The sequence below is a fragment of the Cyprinus carpio genome, chromosome A24 (genome assembly GCF_018340385.1).
Source record: "Cyprinus carpio isolate SPL01 chromosome A24, ASM1834038v1, whole genome shotgun sequence".
Taxonomy (NCBI): Eukaryota; Metazoa; Chordata; class Actinopteri; order Cypriniformes; family Cyprinidae; genus Cyprinus; species Cyprinus carpio.
Window position 1 is genome coordinate 17,530,585 of NC_056595.1, and position 19,946 is coordinate 17,550,530.

Below are 19,946 nucleotides of genomic sequence, written 5' to 3' on the forward strand. Positions count from 1 at the left end.
TTAATTTTAATTATTTAATTTTTAAGTTAATAAATTGCTACATTTTTTCTTTTTTCTTATGGTAAGTTATGCAAAATAAGTCCTTGTAAATTGATTAAATAAGTAAATACAGTCATTTGTTAATTTTCTTTACATTATTTACATTACATATTATAATTACATAGTTACATATTCATTACATAGTATTTACATATTATAATTTTTCACATTTATTCATATTTTTTTTAAAAAGTTGTTATTAGATTTTTTTGCCTTTTCTTCTGATATATTGTGTTAAAATAAATTTAGTAACCAAGTAAACAGAGTCATTTACAATTTCAATGATTGTAGACTTTTCATAATGTGATATTGTTTTTCTCAAAGTGATCTCGATATCTTTGTGAACATCGTGCAGTAGGAGACTCAGTGTCCACCAAATGACGGGGTGTTAAACAGCAGATGAAGGATCAAGCATATAAAGGAGCGTGAAGACTCTCACCAGAGCGCACAGCAGGTCCACAGCTTCCAGGATCAGCTCCTGGTGTCCGATGCGGGATACCCCCAGATCTTCCAGCTCCTGATGGGTGATCCTCAGCAGCTGGTCACCTCCTACCTTCTCCCGTTCAAAGTTCTTTATATACTGCTGCAAACAGTCATCCAGACCTGTAGAGACATCAAGTAAAAATCATTATTTGCAAATTAGAACATTCAAAATCATCCCAAAGTATGTGGGATTAATGGTTAAATTGCCCATATGGTAGAGGGCAAAAGTGGAAGATGTCTCCCATAAGACCAGTGTACATTACTACTAAATTGTAACATTTAGTGATGAGTTTAGCATGTACAAGATAATCATGAACACTGCAATGTACAATATAACATAAAAGCAATAATAAAAGTATCTAATATAACCCTTGTGTGAAATACTGTATATTAAGCATTAGCCTGGTTTCTGTTAGAGAGCCCATGAATCATGCAGGTGATGCTGAACATTTAATAATTGCTCATCAAAGCAATAATAGTGGACAAGCGCAAGGTTTCTGAAATAAATATTTATGTATATTCTGTTAATTAACCTTTCACTTTACCACTATTAAAGATTTATGCAATAACAGTCATTTAGACATCTGCATTGTATGTAAGCATCTAAATAAAAAATTAAATAAACATTGCCATATACAGTACATAATATGTACTGTATATTAACAAACATAAATGTGTCCATTACTAGCACAATACACAGATCTCATACTACACAAACTAAGATTTATGCCCATTTTGGTATAATTGATTCCAAAACACTTAAAGTTAATTTGAAGGAATAGTTCACACAAAAATGAAAAATTGTTAAAAATGTACTCACCCTCAGGCCATCCAAGATGTAGATGTTTATTTGTTTATATTTGTCAATATATGTCTCTTTCATCAGAACAGATGTGGAGAAATTCAACTTTGCTCACCAATGTTTTTTGCTTTTAAACAGTGCTTTCTGTGCATGGTTCTCTCCTGATTCAGAAGAGAAGATTTTTTTTCACTGGAGAAAGAAATATAATGGATAGAAGACTCATATTTTATCCGGATGCAATGGTTTAAAGCTAACAAAACAAAAAAATACAATATGTTAATTGATGGACTGGAGTTTTATTTAACTCTCATTCTGACGGCAGCCATTCACTGCAGAGGATCCACTGGTGAGCAAGTGATGTAATGCTTAATTTCTCCAAACTTGTTTTGATGAAGAAACAAACTCATCTACATCCTGGATGGCCTGAGGGTACATTTGGAGCACATTTTAATGTGTGAACTTTTCCTTTAAAGCAGTGGTGATTGATAATGAATTACTGTATAACCTCATCAGGTTTGTCCATGCCAAATTTCTCTACAGCACAAAATCTTAATAAATTCATCTGCTTCAGACTCAGTTTACCCCAAAAGACAAACAAGGTGTGCCACACTTACACATGATGACTGACAACCTGTGTTCCACCTTCACTGTGTCACATATCCATCAAACTGACCGTAAATGACATCTAAGCCACATTGCAACCTCTAAGCCTTCCTGTTTGAGCAAGAAGTACATTTGATGGAAAGGAAACATCGCTGTCCAAAAAAAATGCATTTAAATAGAATTTGTGATGGACAGAAACAGTTTATTTAAATTAAACATAATCCATTTTGAGATCTATAGCAGTCTAAAGCTCAGTGTCCAGAATGAAACCCTTCCTAAATCAAATCAGAAATTATTGCTGCACTGTCTAATACCTCTGAAAACTGATAGGATGCGCACATGAATCAAAATAATAAAACTACTGTCAGCTGTACAGGATAGATGGAGCTTTGAAGGCTATAGACTAATAAAGGAGTGATCTAGCAAGTTTCAAAAACACCACTATTCACAACTGTCACCATCAAACAGGTGACAACACACTCTCCATTGTGCCACACACTTGTTGGACTGCATTTGTCAGTTTTGAGCAGTCTCTCCCCCAGCGGCCCCACTCTCCGAACAGCTGCTGTTCGACACAACATACATAACTGCAGGATTTACATATTTTGCTTACAGCATGTGCATGTGTTTATAATGGCGAATGGAAGAAGGAAGGTCCCAGGAACTCTTTTTAATCTCACTAGCTGCCCTTTAGTAATTAAAGCTAATGCAACTATCATCATCCAGCTCATTAACAGGACATGCCAAACTCATTTACAAAGACAGCAAGAATAACAATAGCTGTCATTACTGTTCATAAACAATATCTGACTCATGAATGAGTGACTGCTTCACTTGTTAGATAATTAGTTGGTGATCCGAGGTCTGAATTTAACCTGGAAGGGACTGCTGAAGAGGAGAATCTCAAAGTGAACGTGATGACTAACTTCTGCTGATGCCGTGACCCTGATTCACATACTAGACAGGTGCAGTGAACAATTAACTGTTAGCTAATGTTGTTATCAATGAGGTGTGGGCAACAGGATGAAGTGATTTAGAAAGAAAAGTATGAAATAAAGGAAGAAAGAATGTGAAATCCCATTGTTCATTTTGACAATATACCTGTGTTAAGGGTGGCCCCTTAAATATTCTGTTTTGGGCCCCATGAATTCAAGCAAAGACCCTTTATTTTGGCTAATACTCACAGCCATTATGAATTTTTACACTATGGCTAATAACTGAAATGACTGCTATTATATTACAAATCTATAAACTACTGTCTGTTTTTTATTGTTGTTGTTGTTTTATTTTAAGTTAACTAATACTCTTAATGGTGCACAGAGGCACAAAAACTAAAATAAATTAGAGATATTACAGGCTAATAGCACTGTAATAGCACTGTAGAGAAAAAGTTTATAATTATTTATAATATTGTGACCAAATCTAGAGTTTATCAAGTTTTATCGGTTCTGTAAAGATTAACTTACTACCATTCAAAAGATTTTATTGTTTTTAAAGATGACCCTTACGCTCACTGAGGCCGCATTTCTTTGATCATAAATACAGTAAAAACAGTATTATTATGAAATACTATTACAATTTAAAATAACCATTTTCTATTTGAATATAATATAAATATATAATAAATTTATGGGATAGAGTTGTGTGTGCGACATGATGCTTCAGAAATATGCTGATTTGGTACTTTTTTCTTTTTTTTTTGCTGCTTAATATTTTTGCGGAAACTGTGACTTTTTTCAGCATCTATTTGAAATGGAAACCTTTTATAACAATGTCTTTATTATCACCTTTGAACAATTTAATGCATTCTTGAGAAATAAATGTTCATTTATTTCTGTGAGAAAAATCTTACTAACCCCAAACTTTTGTACAGTAGTGTATGTTTTCATGTTTGGGGTCCCAGAGACCTTATTTTAAATATGTTTCTCTGACTTAATCAAGCGCCTTTACAAACATATTATTAAAGAATTAACTTTCTGCTGTACTACAAAAACAGAAAATGTACTCCAGTACAGTAAAGAAACATTTTACTCAAAAACGTTTTAAAAGATAGAATCAGCTTAATTTGCTCCCACCCATATAATGTTCCATCCTAATCATGGATGAACAGAGAAAAAGATGAGAAATACACACTTAAATGAGCAGACACATGGAGCAGCAGTGAAGACACACTGTTATCAGACAGCAAAGGTGCCCCCTGCTTACACTCAAGCACCTTGCGATTAATTCATCACTGTAGTGGATTTATTAACGAATCTGAGATATTATTTACAGATCATATACTCTTTCCTGAACAGACCCTCCTGTCTCGCTGTTTCTGCAAACCCTCACTCATACAGGAGTGTTAGAATAGCCTCGCTCTGTTATAGTGCATTATTCATTGCACACAGCCTGCTCCTCTGACAGGTAGCACAGTGAAAAATGCAGTGAAAGAGAGAAAATGCCGGAAAAATTATTTATTGCACACAGCCTGCTCCTCGCCGTATTAAAAAGGATATAAAACAAGAAAAGCTCTTAGTTATGGACTGAGCACTCTTAAAATTATGACACATTTATTTATGCTTTTTCTTTTTTTATTCTATTTTTTTTCATTTTTCTTTTAGTATTGATTTTTCTTCTATTTTCTGGCAGCTTCAAGGGCACAAAGTGCTCAAGGGATTATGGGAAATTTATAGTGTTTTCCTGATTTGTTTTAAGGTGATTTGAGCAATTTAATGGTACACAGATAGCAGCGATGGAGTAACTATTTTGAAACTGTTGGATTTCAAAGCTACATTTAAAATAGTTCAACTAATCTCAAGCTACACTTTAAAAAATCTTAGTTACAGTAGCTACACACAAGTTTACAAAGAAAACCAAGATAAGCACATTGACGCCATTTAAGAGGGGAGCAAAATCGTTTTTAATACACACTTACAAATATATTTTTTAATATTTACAAATGAATGTTGTTGTTTTGAACTTTTTTTCATCAATGAATACTGAAAAGTCCACAAAAATATTAAGCAGTTAATATTTATTAGCAACTTTTCAAGGTTGCTAGTGAGTGTTTCTTGAGCAGCAAATCAGCTTATTAGAATGATTTCTGAAGGATCATGTGACACTGACAACTGGAGTAATAGATTATGAAAATTCAGCTTTTGCCATCACAGGAATAAAATTATCATTTACAATAAAATTTTAACTCAAATGAATCAGTGAATAATTTTAACAGATTCATTTAATCAATCATTCAAAAGCTACATAAGAGAATTAGCGTTTTTTACATATCAGTATGCCAATCAGGAAGTCAGCTTGTTAATATGGAAGTCAGCTGGATAGACTCAGTGGAGGGAAAGTGAGGTGTTCAAACTTGAGGAAAAACTACTGTATACAAGAAAAGCTTTTCTCTCTTTCTTCTCATCCTCGTCTTCTTTTTAACCTGTACATGAAATTGCTGGCTTCCATGCCATATTATCCTATAAATGTAAAAACTGACTTCAGTGGCCTCCATGTATGACAGCATACTGCTTACTACTGCTTAGCCTTAGTTACAGTTACAAAAATGTGTAACATCCCTGAAAAGAAACATGAACACAGACTGCAAAAGGATGGGATAAGAATGAATCAGCTGTGAACTCCTACACAGGCTTTTTGCCATTCTGTCATGACACCACCTGCGATGAGGCTCTAAAAGTGTGTGTGTGTGTGTGTGTGTGTGTGTGTGTGTGTGTGTGTGTGTGTGTGTGTGTGTGTGTCCATCACTGAATCATCCTTCCTCTGCCATCACTTAATCTCAAAGCCAATGGGAACTTTCTAGAGATGAGAAATTCATCAGTTAAATAAACCCTGCCTCAAAATGAGCCATCCAGCTGTGCAGAGCCGGGCCTCAAGCCTCTGCTGGAGTAGGACAGCTGAAGGACTGGATCTTGGACCAACAGTGAATGTTCATAAATACAGTCTTCTACAACAAAATAAACACACAATCCCAGATTGGTTTCTTCTCTGTGATTGTGAACAAAATATAACTGGTTTATTGTGTTTCTGATGTTATATGGTCTTCAGAATGACATTCTTGAGGCTACATTATAGGTTCTTCAGATCAGCCTGATCTACAGCAGTTATCTGAGAAAAAAAAGTGTGTATGCTTTGACATGTGATACAACCTGAGAATGAATGATTTCCCAAATTCCTATCCCACCCCTTCCTTGTCTCCCTATTATTTCCTCTTATCTCTTCACTTTCCTTGCAACGAAAATGGACGGATGAGTGTAGGTTTTAATGCATTGGAAATAATATACTTAAGGTAACCATATAAGGACACTAACGAAATTTAATAGCTCAGACGTTTCTTTTTCAGGAGACTCAATTGAGTTCTTAATTAGGTTTCACTGAAGTATCAGCTAGTAATAGGAAGATCATTTCAATGACTTGATCTTTCAATCTCTTTCAGAAAAGAAGCATTTATTTAAGTAATTTTGTTCATTAGTTAAAATGTTATATTTTCAACAGCTAAATTCCCCAAACACTTCCACATATGTGATTTTTGCTACTGTGAATTAGGATATTGGGACAATCCAGTCCAAGATCATTTATTAAAAGATTTAAAGAATCAGACAAATATGAGTTCATACTGAGATCTCTGATTTTTGATTCCATAATCTTGGCAAATCTGAAATCACAAATCAAAGTTGACTCTCCTGAAATCTCCTCTGAAACTCTTTCTGAAATCCCAAACCCAAGGTGAGAATTTAAACAAGCAGAATTCAACAAGAAATATTTGAGATCATGTTTCTGTTCTCTTGTCTAATGGATCTAGAGCAGTAACACCTACTCATGAATCCCATTTTCATCTGCCTAAAAGCCAGTTTCTGGTCTCTCTCAGGTACTGACCAAATGATCTAAATCCAGAGTATTAGCAGAGGAGCCCAGGTGTTCCCCACCCAGTTTGTCTCCTAACAGATGCTCTTTTCCCTGCAGACATTAAAAAATTGTTCAAGAGGATAGCAAGCATCACCATTTTCCTCCCATCTGTAAAACTCTACAGCTTTGGCCTGTTTTTGTGAACGCCCTCTGAAGAGTTGTTGTGGTTTCATTCCTTATATAAACTACAGATTAGGGCTGCACGATTATGACAAAAATCAGATGATCTTTAGATCAACATCCAAGACAAATGTGAGCTCTGAAAGACGGGAAACAGCACAGCATGTACAGTCTCTTACAGAGTACATACCGTATCGGTACCTTTCTGGAGTATTTTGCTGAATATTTCTCTCTATATTGCAGTTCTTCAGTTCTATAAAGTGATTCAGAGATGACTCACACCCTTTACACCCACTGACAGCACACAAACACACTTTTACACTTTTTCACAGGAGGGAAGAGTCGCCCCGAGCCAAGCCACACACCCACACACCCACCCCTCGAAGCTGCAGCCCAGGACGCAGCACTAAAGCTCTGCGTGTGTGTATTATTATTCAAAGGTCTTTAACCTCACTTTCTTCCTCTCGCTCTCTACCATTTCTGTATTTCTGTCACACACACACGCAGGCAATCCTCCCCAGCTCCGTCACATGTCATATGTTCCCTTAGGACAAACCCCGAAGGCAGGCCTGGAATCCCCCAAATGTCTTAGTTGGAGAGCCTGATACGTGTGTGTGAATACATACGCTCTAATGACCTCCATAAGTGTGTGCTATACATTTTCCACTCAAGTACACTTATTTTAACCTCATTAACAATCAGAGAATGTACCAAACCATTCTGAGCTGAACGACAGCGTCCTAAAAAGCTGTTAATGCACCTTCCTACATGACAATCAGTTATGACAGTGTGGAGAGAAAGAGACGTGTGGTTACGTGGTCTTTCATCTTTCTGTCAAGATATTTCAGCTGAAGCTGCGATTCTTCTTCTGCTCAATTGGTAAAAAAAAAAAAAAAAAAGTTTAGGGGAAACATGTCATAAAGGAAAATGAGTTCAGGTTTTTTGTTCAAAGTGAATGAGCTGAAATTCTTGAAGCGTTTTGAATTATATATAATCGTTAGATATATGTGCATGTAGCAGCCAAAGGGGAAAAACACAAATGCGATCTCTTTAGTATCTCAGTTGTTTCCCTTGGACAGTCATGATATACTGCTGTATCCAGCTGTATCCAGCTTTTTTTAATCTATTTATTATAAATAATGTATTACAGAAATATTCAAGTTTTGTTTTCCCAAAGGAATTTCCAAAGGAATCTTTGGAAAAAAATCTGAAACAAAGTTGATATTTAAACAACCATAATATCCAGATTCTCAGAGCTTTTATTCACATTTTTGTTGTATAGTTTTGTAGTCTTACTGTATTTCAATACGTGCTTCTTTTAATTGTCTTTTTGTAAAATTATTATTATTATTATTATTAAATTACAGAAATATTTAAGTTTTGTTTTTCCAAAGGAATTTTAGGCGAAATCTGAGATGAAGTTGATATTTAAATAAACATAACAGTCAGCTTCTCAGACTTTTTTATTCACATTTTTGTCACATAGATTTATAGTCCTACTGTATTTTAACAACTGTTTCATTGAATTTTCTTTTTATAAAATAATAACAAATCATTTTATTATTATTATTATTATTATATTATGCAATAATATATTACAAAAAACATTAAAGTTTTATTATTCCAAAGGAACATCTGAGACAAAGTTGATATTTAAATGAGCACAACAGAGTCTAATGAACTATAAAAGAGCTCTGACTCAGTCATTTTATCTATTCATCGTGGCATCCATGTGATGAACAATTCTCAGTCGAATTGATTTTGATACCAAAATATCTCAGTAGGTACTGATTCGGGACTTGAATGGTCCGTCAGCAGATTTATAGGCTCTAGCACACAGCTCCCAGCGCCGGTCAGTTATATTGAACACTCCCTCCAAGGCAATGACTCTATCTGAAGCACTGCCGCCTCCCAGAAAAGCCACAAGCCACAAAAGCACAGCAAGACCAGGACCACAGTCTAACTGGGAAACCACAGATGCTAGTTCTAGTTCAGTCAAAGTACTCCACCCTAATCTTTACAGAGATGCAGACATTGGCATCAGAGACGGGCCTTCAATCAGAGGCTGAGATGTTTACTTCTCTGTTCTCTGGAAATGTGTTGGCCAGCGTAGCAGATACATGCCGCTTTCCACAAATAGGGGCCTAAAAAAGTTTTTTCTAACATTAATTTGGATAAAAGAATTGACTGGTTAAGCTGTATAGCTTCATCCCCACAGCTTCATGTTAGGTTAATTTTATATTACATTTCTAACATTACTAATACTTCTCAAAAAAAATAAAAATCATGGGATTTGTGTCTCTGATGCTTTTACTAAATGAGCATACTGTATTCATGGAAAGTGATGCACACTGGTAGCCGCAGGAGATGATTATACATAGCACTTATGGGAAAGAGCAAGAAAAGGAGAAACAAAGTAAGAACTGGAGATAGAGAGATGGAGAGAGCAGGCTTGCTGTTTGTGAGGCTGCAGTGATGTGACAGAACTTGATTAGATATAAAGCCCTGCAGTCAGAAAGCTAATCAAGAGGAAGGAGCAGTCCTACACACCCCCAGACACCCTGAAGCTGTGTTTCTAGCTGTTGCATTCCAAAAACTGTAAAAAAAAAAAAAAAGGTGTTCGGTGTTCGATCTTTAAAAAGTCAGGATATGAAGGCCACAGCTGACTTAATTATTTCCAAGGAAATGCCTTGAATAACCTTATAAGGTAATGTTTCCATTAACTAAAATCTGCCATCATTGTAACAAATACAAACTTAGTTTAAATAACACTAAGAAGTTGTTCTATGCAAATTGCAATATTACATATTTCAAGTTTTCGATGAAAAATGCATGGAGAGCAAAACATCACATGAATACTCAACACTGGAACATGAGACTTCAGTACATGAAAACTGAATTTTAAAAAAATATTAAAATATTTATACGGTTAAACAATTAAATCCATTTTTAAAATAAAAAACATCAACATACAGTAAAACTATATAACAAACGATAATTATCCACATTCGTTATATCTTTATAGTTTTACTGTATGTTGATGGTTTTTCTTTTATAATAATAATAATAATAACAATAATAAAAGAATACAAAAATATTCAAGTTTTGAATATTTTTTAATATTTAAATCAAATTTTTTAAAGTTCTCGTTCTGTCTTTATCTAGTCAAAACAATATTGGTGTGATGAATGATTCTCAAAAGTAACAATGATTATTAAAAAAATTATTATTTATTATATTATTTATATTATTATTTGCAATGATTTTTTTATTTAATTATATTGATTTTGATTATATAAGCATCAGCAATATAACAAGGTTACAATATTGCTGTTTAAATCACAAACACAATATTTGAGATCTTTTTGACTAAACTGTGCAGCTCTTGCAAACAGTCACACACCGAACTGAACACATTGTTGTTTGTTGGTTTGCAACATCTGTTGATTGTAACCTTTTAACCAGACACTGAGTGCATGCTATTTCAGAACGGAGCAAATCATTCTGTTAAATCTTGTAACTCTCCAGGGTACAGGCTGATGTACCATTAAATATCCTGCTGCATCCTCAGCCTCATTTTATAACCACTGTTTATTAAAAGGCCCAGCATATGAGACACCACAACTATTAAACATAGGAAAGTTATATATTCATTCAAGAGCATTAAAAATGCAAGACTTAGAAATCCTCCATTTAACAATAATCAGTCCTAGCACTACGTCTCACTTGCTTGCATCTTCATCTTCATGGTCCTTCTCCATCTCTCCTCCATCTTCAGCTCCACACCTCCTTATTAAATGCATATAAATCACGATGAATGCATGTGGTGCTGCTGAAATAGAACACGCATTCGCTGCGCCTTGTTTACGCATAAGTCGTGGTACTCTTGTGAATGGTGGCAGAGAGACTGACACAGAAGAGAAGAATTGAGAATAAAGTTGTTATTTCTGTTTTATTTGCACACAAAAATTATTTCTGTAGCTTCATAAAAGGTTGGACCACTGATGTCACATGGACTATTTTAACGATGTCCTTACTACATTTCTAGGCCTTGAAAGAGGTAGTTCTCTTGCTGTCTATGCAGGGTCAGAAAGCTCTCGGATTTAATAAAAAAATATCTTAATTTTTGTTCCAAAGATGAACGAAGGTCTAAACGGGTTTGGAATGACATGAGGGTGAGTAATTAATGACAGATTATTATGCGTTGGTATAGACTTTATTTTTATTTTGGGGTTAATTTTAAGTTTAATGGTGATACCTGTAACAATATAGTTTAAAAAATAGTTTTTGATTTAAAAGAATAGTAGAGTTCACACCACAAGCATAACGATAATGGCATAGAGCAGCGATGTCATTGGAATCACTTTCAGATGTTTTTTTTTTCAAGCTGATGAATGATAAAAACATTAACAGATAATCCTGCTTTAAAGAGCTTGACCATTTAAAGTGACAGATGACAAAACTGCATCAAACAATAAACAGAACATTATTATGCGTTGGTATAGACGAATTTTCATTTTGGGGTGAATTTTCCCTTTAAAGGCCCCTTCACACCAAGGACAATAATGATACCTGTAACGATATAGTTTAAAAAATAGTTTAAAAAAAAAAATAGTTTTTTATAATAATATATATAATAATATAGTCATTGTTACAGTTTTCTTTATAGTTATCATTCTTGGTATGAACGGACCTTAAGTCTGTTTTTTGTTTTCAGGTGCTGGATATCATTTCTTGGTCTGCAACACTGACAAAATTGGTCTTGTGTCCACATCACTTTAAAGTGTCATCATGAACAGACAAAGCTGTTTGAGACTTGCGTCCCACCATTCGATGGTCTCTTCCAAATGCTTTGCTGATTCTGAAGTAAATGAGTTTCTGCCACTCCAGGCAGCCTTCAGAGCACCAATACACCATTCCAGCATTCGCGAGACTTAAAGGGATAGTTCACCCAAAAATGAAAATTCTGTCATTAATGACTCACCCTCATGTCGTTCCAAACCCGTGAGACCTCCGTTCATCTTCGGAACACAGTATAAGATATTTTAGATTTAGTCTGAGAGCTTTCTGTTCCTCCATTGAGAATGTATGTACGGTATACTGTCCACGTCCAGAAAGGTAATAAAAACATCATCAAAGTAGTCCATGTGACATCAGAGGGTCCGTTAGAATTTTTTGAAGCATCGAAAATACATTTTGGTCCAAAAATATCAAAAACTACGACTTTATTCAGCATTGACTTCTCTCCCGGATCTGTTGTGAGCGCATTCACAACACTGCAGTTTAGTGATATCCGGTTCACGAACGAATCACTCGATGTAACCGGATCTTCTTGAACCTGTCACCAAATCGAACTGAATCGTTTGAAACGGTTCGCGTCAACAATAAGCATTAATCCACAAATGACTTAAGCTGTTACTTTTTTTAACATGGCTGACACTCCCTCTGAGTTCAAATAAACCAATATCCCGGAGTAATTCATTTTACTCAAAACAGTACACTGACTGAACCGAGCCAGATAACGAACGAAACATTGACTCGTTCTCGAGTCAAGAACCGGTTGCATCGGTTTCGGGATCACCGGTAGTGATGGGAAGTTCTGTTCTTTTTCGCGAACCGGTTCTTTCGGACAGTTTGGTTCAATAAACCGGTTGCCGAAAACGGTTTACCAGTTCTTTTGCGCTCGACGTAATGACTTCATTGGCGATGATTGCCCTTGATTCAAGCCTTCGGTTTACCCGCGCTCATAACATTAGCACAGAATCAGTTCAGAATCAATCACCAAAAGAACCAGTTCGGTTTAGACGCGCTGTGTGTTAGTCTGCTTCACGCTGAATCACGCATGCGCAGTATCATCAGCTCCTCGGTTCTCAAATCAGACGCGTCTGACAGAAACGGTTCTTGACTCGAGAACGAGTCAATGTTTCGTTCGTTATCTGGCTCGGTTCAGTCAGTGTACTGTTTGAGTAAATGAATTACTCCGGGATAATGGTTTATTTGAACTCAGAGGGAGTGTCAGCCATGTTAAAAAAGTTAACAGCTTAAGTCACTTGTGGATTAATGCTTATTGTTGACGCGAACCGTTTCAAACGATTCAGTTCGATTTGGTGAACTGGTTCAAGAAGATCCGTTACATCGAGTGATTCGTTCGCGAACCGGATATCACTAAAACTGCAGTGTTGTGAACGTGCTCATAACAGACCCGGGAGAGAAGTCAATGCTGAATAAAGTCGTAGTTTTTGATATTTTTGGACCAAAATGTATTTTCGATGCTTCAAAAAATTCTAACGGACCCTCTGATGTCACATGGACTACTTTGATGATGTTTTTATTACCTTTCTGGACGTGGACAGTATACCGTACATACATTCTCAATGGAGGAACAGAAAGCTCTCAGACTAAATCTAAAAATATCTTATACTGTGTTCCGAAGATGAACGGAGGTCTCACGGGTTTGGAACGACATGAGGGTGAGTCATTAATGACATAATTTTCATTTTTGGGTGAACTATCCCTTTAAATAATGGCATTTAGAGAGGGCCACGGAGGGGGTGTTCTGAGTGTAGTGTGTAGGCCTGGGGGTGTGCGCAGCATGTACATGCATCGATTAAAACACTCACTGACTCTCTGAGTCACAAACTGAAAAATGAATTTGCTATAAGTCACAGATGTAGTTTGACCTAAAGCTCATGTACATATGTAGCCCTCCAACACACACACACACAGCAAATAAGCCTCCACTTCAATTCAGCCTGAACCAGACTGATTCAGCTACATCCTGTCTCTCTGTAAGCTGCATTAGCTGTGCTATTAAATTAATCTGCTCTTCACAAGCAGGTATAATACCGCAGCTCTATCTTTTGCAGGTTATGTGCTTGTAATTGGGACAGTAAACGGGGGTCAGTACCAAGTCACTAATGGGTCTAGGCAGATATTACAGCTTACAGATACAAGTCTAAATGGATGAATGATGCGACAAATTGATAGAGAGCACAATAAATGTAATTACAATCACTAAAAGTGGTACACATAACAATTTGAATCCAAAATGAGGGCAAATAGCCCTTCTTAACAGTCCTGATGAAGTCTTCTGCTCTGATGAATAGTCTCTCAGCTGTTCCTCACAGATGCTCACATTGATGCACAAATGACAAGACACAAACACTGCATAATTCTAGTATGCACATGCAAAAGTCCATAATTTAATGAGAGAATTTAGTTCCAGGCTAAAGCTTTGACCACATATTCAGGACCAAATGTATTCATTTGTGTTAGTAATCTGAATATATGAGGATGTACCTCATCAAATCCTATAATAGTTGTGAACCAATGCAAAAAAAACTATTATAATAGTTGTGAACCATTGAATAGAAAAATATTATTATATCATAATATTCTTTTTTTGTAAAGTTAGTTATTTGATAATGTAATTTCTACTTCGTAGTTATTTCTACAGCTCGAAGACATGATATGAAGAACAATTTTATGTCTGAAATCTTATACCAAGCCTTATATCACAGATCTGTGAATCATTATCCCACTGGGACGTGCTCGAATCCTGTCATACAACCTCGATAACTCACTGCTCGATTTGTTATTGTGATGACGAATCTGGACACGCCGCCCACGCCCACGAGAGCAGAGAAGGTGCGTAACTGCCCCCTCCGCCTCCGCGCATCAAAGATTCTGCTTCTCTTCTTCAACTAATACACGAGGAAGCTCCTTCACTTTACATCTAAGGACCCCATAAAATCATCTAATTTAATCCCTGTCTAGTGAAAAAGGTGCTTTTTGATGCCCTGTCACCATCATTCCCATTTCTGGTAGTGTACCGCTATGTCGTGTTGATTCGGAGTTCAAGCTCCAATGTGCCATAATGAAAGTTAAATTCTCACGACTGTAGATAAGACGCTACATTTCTTTTCTTGGCTGAATTGCGTGATTTGATATCTATGGCTTTCAATGCGGTGGGCTTTTTAAAGGAATTTCTGTCTGTCGACATTTCTAACTGTATTTAGTGTCAACTGTCTTAAAGACATTTTAAACGCAAAGCTTGTACATTTGCGAAAATCTATAGTAAAGAGATAAATAATTACGTTAATCGTGTTTAATCGTAACGGGAAGCGCTCGAGCAGCGAACTGTTGCTATGGTTACCTCCTCAGGCAAACGGGACTTCTGTCTGCTAGCGGCGATTAAGTGCTTTCCAACTAACTTGCAAAATAACTTTTGTGGATACTAAACGATACTAAAATTGAAACTAACATACAAGTAAAACAACAAATACTTTTAAGACTTTTGTTTTATCTTCCTTCGAGTCACTCAACTGATGGTCAGACTCCAGCTCATACAGTAGGCTAATTCACACCCTGATTGCCATCATTAACATCAGACACCTATACGCTTCACAACTTGGAAGAAAAGACATCAAGAATGTCCAACTAGAACATAAATGATCTGATATATCAAGTGAAATGTAAGACATCATGTTCTTTCTTTACTACCCTGCGCCATTAGGTAAGTAAACGATGGGTTTAGGGACCGAAAACGTATCACGTACCTTTCATCCAGTCCACAACTTGACTGGGGCTCCATTTACTAACAGGTTCCATGACGAGAGCCATCGCGAAACTTTCTGTGGCTGCCCCCTTAACACGGCTGCGAGGGGCAGAAGATGTGGTTTAACGCAGCTCTGGGGAGCTCAGATTGGTGGTCTTACGTTAAGCGCCTAGATTTGGCTCCCGGTTACGCGATTTCATCCATCCAGATTTGCGCATCCAAAGCGTCACACCGAACGACATCAAGCTCATTCCCAACCCTTTACTCCTGCAAACTTAAGGGTTTCTTATTATCAACACCCATATCTAAGAGCCCGAATCTTCTCCCCGCTTCAGTTCAGATCCTGGCATAATGTGCCATGCTCAGCCGGGTCCCCAACAGTCGCGTCTTCATGCCATGCACCAACTGCAGTCTTCTCCTATTTCTCCCTTCCCCTCCCTTCGTTTTCTTCTCTTCTTTAGGGGTCTGTACCTTTCAGAGGTGGACTAGTGGGTATATAGAGTAAGACAGAGAAACGAGCGGCGTACCCACGGGGACTCAAGTGAACGTCGCTTCCAAAGGCAGCGGCGAGCGTTGATTCAATTGGGCGCGCGCTCCTCCTGTGGGTGGTGCGGCAAAGTGAATTTGACTCGCGCGCTCGGTTTATTTCCCACGAGGATAAAAGGCTTTCGGCCGTATTCATTTTAATGAGGGCACGCTGGTTCGCCCTGCTTCAGAAACTCTGCAAAAGCAGTGCACGTAAAGTATTTGTCTGGAATATCTAATGATCCTCATAGAGGGACTATATTTGCATGAGACTTGGCCACTTATGGAACTATATGTGGCTAATGTTATGGTCTAAACCAAAATGATGGAGGACTATGGGAGCGTAAACCATAAGAGTGACAGGAATAACTCAAAGATTCATAAATGGGAGGTCAATCGGTACTAGTTGCCACAAATTTCACTCTAGTGAATATCTCTCAGGGTAGGTTTATTTTTGAAAGTCAATTTTTTGAAAGTCAGGAACATACCCTAAAGTCTTAAAACGCTATTAAATTATTTCATTTCCATGAGAATATGTAAAATATGCAGCTCATTTGACAAAACTTTGTTAAACTATATGAGAAGTTGCCTCAGCTGGAACCTTGCAAAACTTAAAACAACTGTGGAACACAAAACAAGCTGTCATGAAACCGCAAAAACCTTATTTTAACTATTGTTTTGGTCAGAAATGTTGGCCTTGGCCCTAAAATGTAAAGAAAAATACCCTTGAATTTCAAAAGAAACAAAAATATAAAACAGCTATTTATATGTAACTCATAAACAGAGCCATTTGGCTGAAGGCATTTAATTTAACATTACATAGGTCTAATGAAAAATATCTCAAAATTAAGCTCCAAATCATATTCCCAATGCTTAAGTAAGCAGCTACAGCATCTATTATTCACAGAAAGAGCCCCAAGAGAAATATAGGTTTTTAGCATAACAATTAGATAGAAAAACTTTATTATTGTTGGCAGCCATGTCTAAAGTAGAAAAACAACTTTCTTTGCCTTAGGAATTCTGTCTTAGACATCTTTTCACTGAAAGACAAATATAACAAAGTACTTTGTCATAAACATTTCTGTTAAAAAAAAAAAGTTGAGAAAATATGGCATGTTTTTGCCATATGATGCTGAACAAAATCTTTTTGACTGTTTTCTAAATCAATTGAAGTTGTCTAGCATGGACAGTTTCAGCAGTTCACCATCATCCCTGGCCTTCATCCTGGCTGCCTATTGATTTTGTTCCAACTCATCCTTACTTCAGAACCAGAGCAGATGGAGCCAGGAGGCTGGAGTCGGGCCCAGATCAGGCCCTAGTATGTCAGCATGAATCATACAGCAGATTCTGTGGAACCTCACCATAGAGATTCAGTGATCAGCGGGCTCTGCCCCATAAACATGCACTCTTAATCACAGAGGGAGGAAAGAATCAGAGCAGGAAAAAAGGAGCTGTTAGATTCATTTGCAGCGCAGCATGACCCATGGGCTTTTTAGCGCCTGATTTCATATTTGTCCCCTAAGTGTGCTCTTTTAGCAGAGCTGTGTGTGGCCGCAGATGCTTTTGAAACTGATCTTTGTCACAATGCATGACATTTTAGTTCTATTCTCGCACATTTGGGATAGTGTGCCCCCTTCTGATCATACAGAGACATAAGCAAAATTTGCAATATTTTTCTAGCACCTTTAAGCAAAACAAAAATGATTGATCTCACTATTTATGTACTGTAGGCTATGTTTTATTTTTTATTTTTTAGTGTTGGGTTTAATGTTTATTTATGTGTGTTTTGGTTTTGTTATAGTAACATGCTTATAGAGTGAGATCTGGATATCATAGTTTTAGACACAAGAGAAAAGCTTGTCCTTTGTTCTTGAAGTAGTTCGATGAGAAGCAGGGAAAGCACTGCTTCCCGAGGCAATTGAACGTCAGATAGAAAGATTCTGTCAGCTCTGCTTCCTTATGCTGTTTTTGCTGCGCAAACAGGGTGGTAAACAAACACCTCCAGATGGATGGAGGGGGGATCGGCTTCAGAACGCATTGCTGCTTTTGAGTGGGAGGAACTAAGGTTTTTTTATTTCCTGCCGGCCTAGATGTTGTGGAGATGTTAAATTTATTCCCCAAACCATGCTGCTTCTACTCTTCTCAAATAGCAAAAAAGAGAGCGTATGCTGTTTTGAAAAATGAAGTGGGTTAGCAGTGCTGTCTGACAGCTGCCACAGGGCTGCTTATCCATAATAAACAAAGCTGGGTGGAATATGTTTGTTTGGCACCAAGATACCTGTGTGTCCTGAGAGGAAGCTGAGAGGTTGCATACTTGTTCCCTTAAAGCCAGAGTTTCCTTTTGCAAGCATGGTGTTAAAGGAATGGTCGGTATCTCTGTCATGCTGCCAGTTATTACAGAAAATTTCTCCACAGTTTGTAAGGAACAAATAAACAAATGTGTTTTTACAAGAATAAAAATGTAAAATACACACTGTGTAATAAATAAAAAAAACAACAACACATTATTCATGTTAACATGGCAGTAGGGGCAGAAATCTGTCTTTTTAATTGCTAAATAAATACAAACACTCCAAAATGTATATTCAAAAAAATATACATTTTGATGTTTTTATGTAGGTTACTGTTAATGTTTTGTAGCTCTTTGATTGAAAAAAAAAATGTGTTTACCTGCAGAGACCTACTCAAAACGTTACACGTGAAGGTGTTGAACTTCAAGTCCTCATCACTGGAAATCATTAGGATGATTTTTCAGGCTTGTTTCTGATTGTAGATAAATATTCACTTAATCCATCGTTCTGTTTGTTCTCAGACTGAATCGCGACCCAGTTTTTATGAACCAGTTAGGGTTTTGTTAACCCGCTTATCCATTCATGGGAACGAACTATCTAAAAAAAGAGTGTTTCCTTCACGGACTGAGCATTGCAAGTTGAGATTCTAATCAAATTCCAGAAATTATGGGAAATGCGATTGATGATTAACATATTTACAAATATAAAATGTAAGAATTCATAAATGTCCTTTTACAAAAAGATGAGCTTTACATTTCTGCTTTTAGTACATGATACTTTCTTACATCAATGTTACTCAACTAAAGATTGATAGATCACTTTGGTTCAGTAATCACAATGCCTGTTTGATGAGCCTTCTTGAAGCTATTGGTCTCGCTGGTCTGAGCTTTTCTCTCTCTCTCTCACTATAATAGCATAACCGCTCTGCTGATGGATGGCCGTTTCCACAAAACTAAACAAACACTCTCCAACAGAGCGATTGCAGGCCATTAAGCCATTCTATCAAGACCAATGGACAAATGTCTAGAGCAGCTGGGGTCCCTGTGGTGGGGATATAGATCTATTCTTTGGCCGCCCCACTGTCAGCAACTTTGGATTAATCTCCAGTTTAGATTTCAGATCCAATCTCAAAACCAATTTGTGTGGACCACAGTAACAAGGTTTTTAAGAGTCAATCGATTACAACTTACTACCAACTTCCAGATCATTTTTAAGTTATTTTCACTTAATAACCCACAGCATATGGACTATTAATTATTCATTTCACAACTTCAGGAAGGGTTGAGCAGGAAGGAAGGGCCTTGAACTGTAATGGAGGGAAAATCCTAATTTCATCTAAATGGGGCAAAGACATTCTAGAAAGGACAGTGTGGCCTTCTATCTGAGGCTTGGTCTTTTCTGCAAAAAAACAAAAAAAAAAAGATAATGACAGTCTGAGTTTACTAGGGCCTCCAAGCAGTGGTTTAAATGACAAGATTGTGTATGTACTGATAGGGAGAGAGTGCTAACTATTTGTTATGACTGTATGACTGGCAGACAAAAATTAAGCAAAAAAATCTTGTAGACTTGCATTAAAGTAGGGGTAAAAAAAATATAAAGGTGGGTTCTTTTGACTGGGGACATA

General features: G+C 36.8%; 1 protein-coding gene across 13 annotated transcripts in view; it reads right to left on the reverse strand.

Moving 5' to 3' along the window:
- The window catches only part of LOC109104264 (connector enhancer of kinase suppressor of ras 2-like), an 81,385-nt gene extending 65,220 nt beyond the window's left edge, over nucleotides 1–16,165 (reverse strand). For 4 of the 13 annotated variants that reach the window (XM_042714457.1, XM_042714452.1, XM_042714456.1 and 1 more), the window contains exons 1-2: nucleotides 15,508–16,162; nucleotides 479–642 (exon numbers count right to left, since the gene is read on the reverse strand). In XM_042714457.1, the coding sequence (XP_042570391.1) occupies nucleotides 479–642; nucleotides 15,508–15,571 (228 nt within the window). In that variant the 5' untranslated portion in view covers nucleotides 15,572–16,162. Of the gene's footprint in view, nucleotides 1–478; nucleotides 643–15,507 lie in introns of all 13 variants that reach the window. The other 9 variants (XM_042714460.1, XM_042714458.1, XM_042714459.1 and 6 more) reach the window with 5 other exon arrangements.
- Between the last annotated feature and the right edge of the window lie 3,781 nt (nucleotides 16,166–19,946).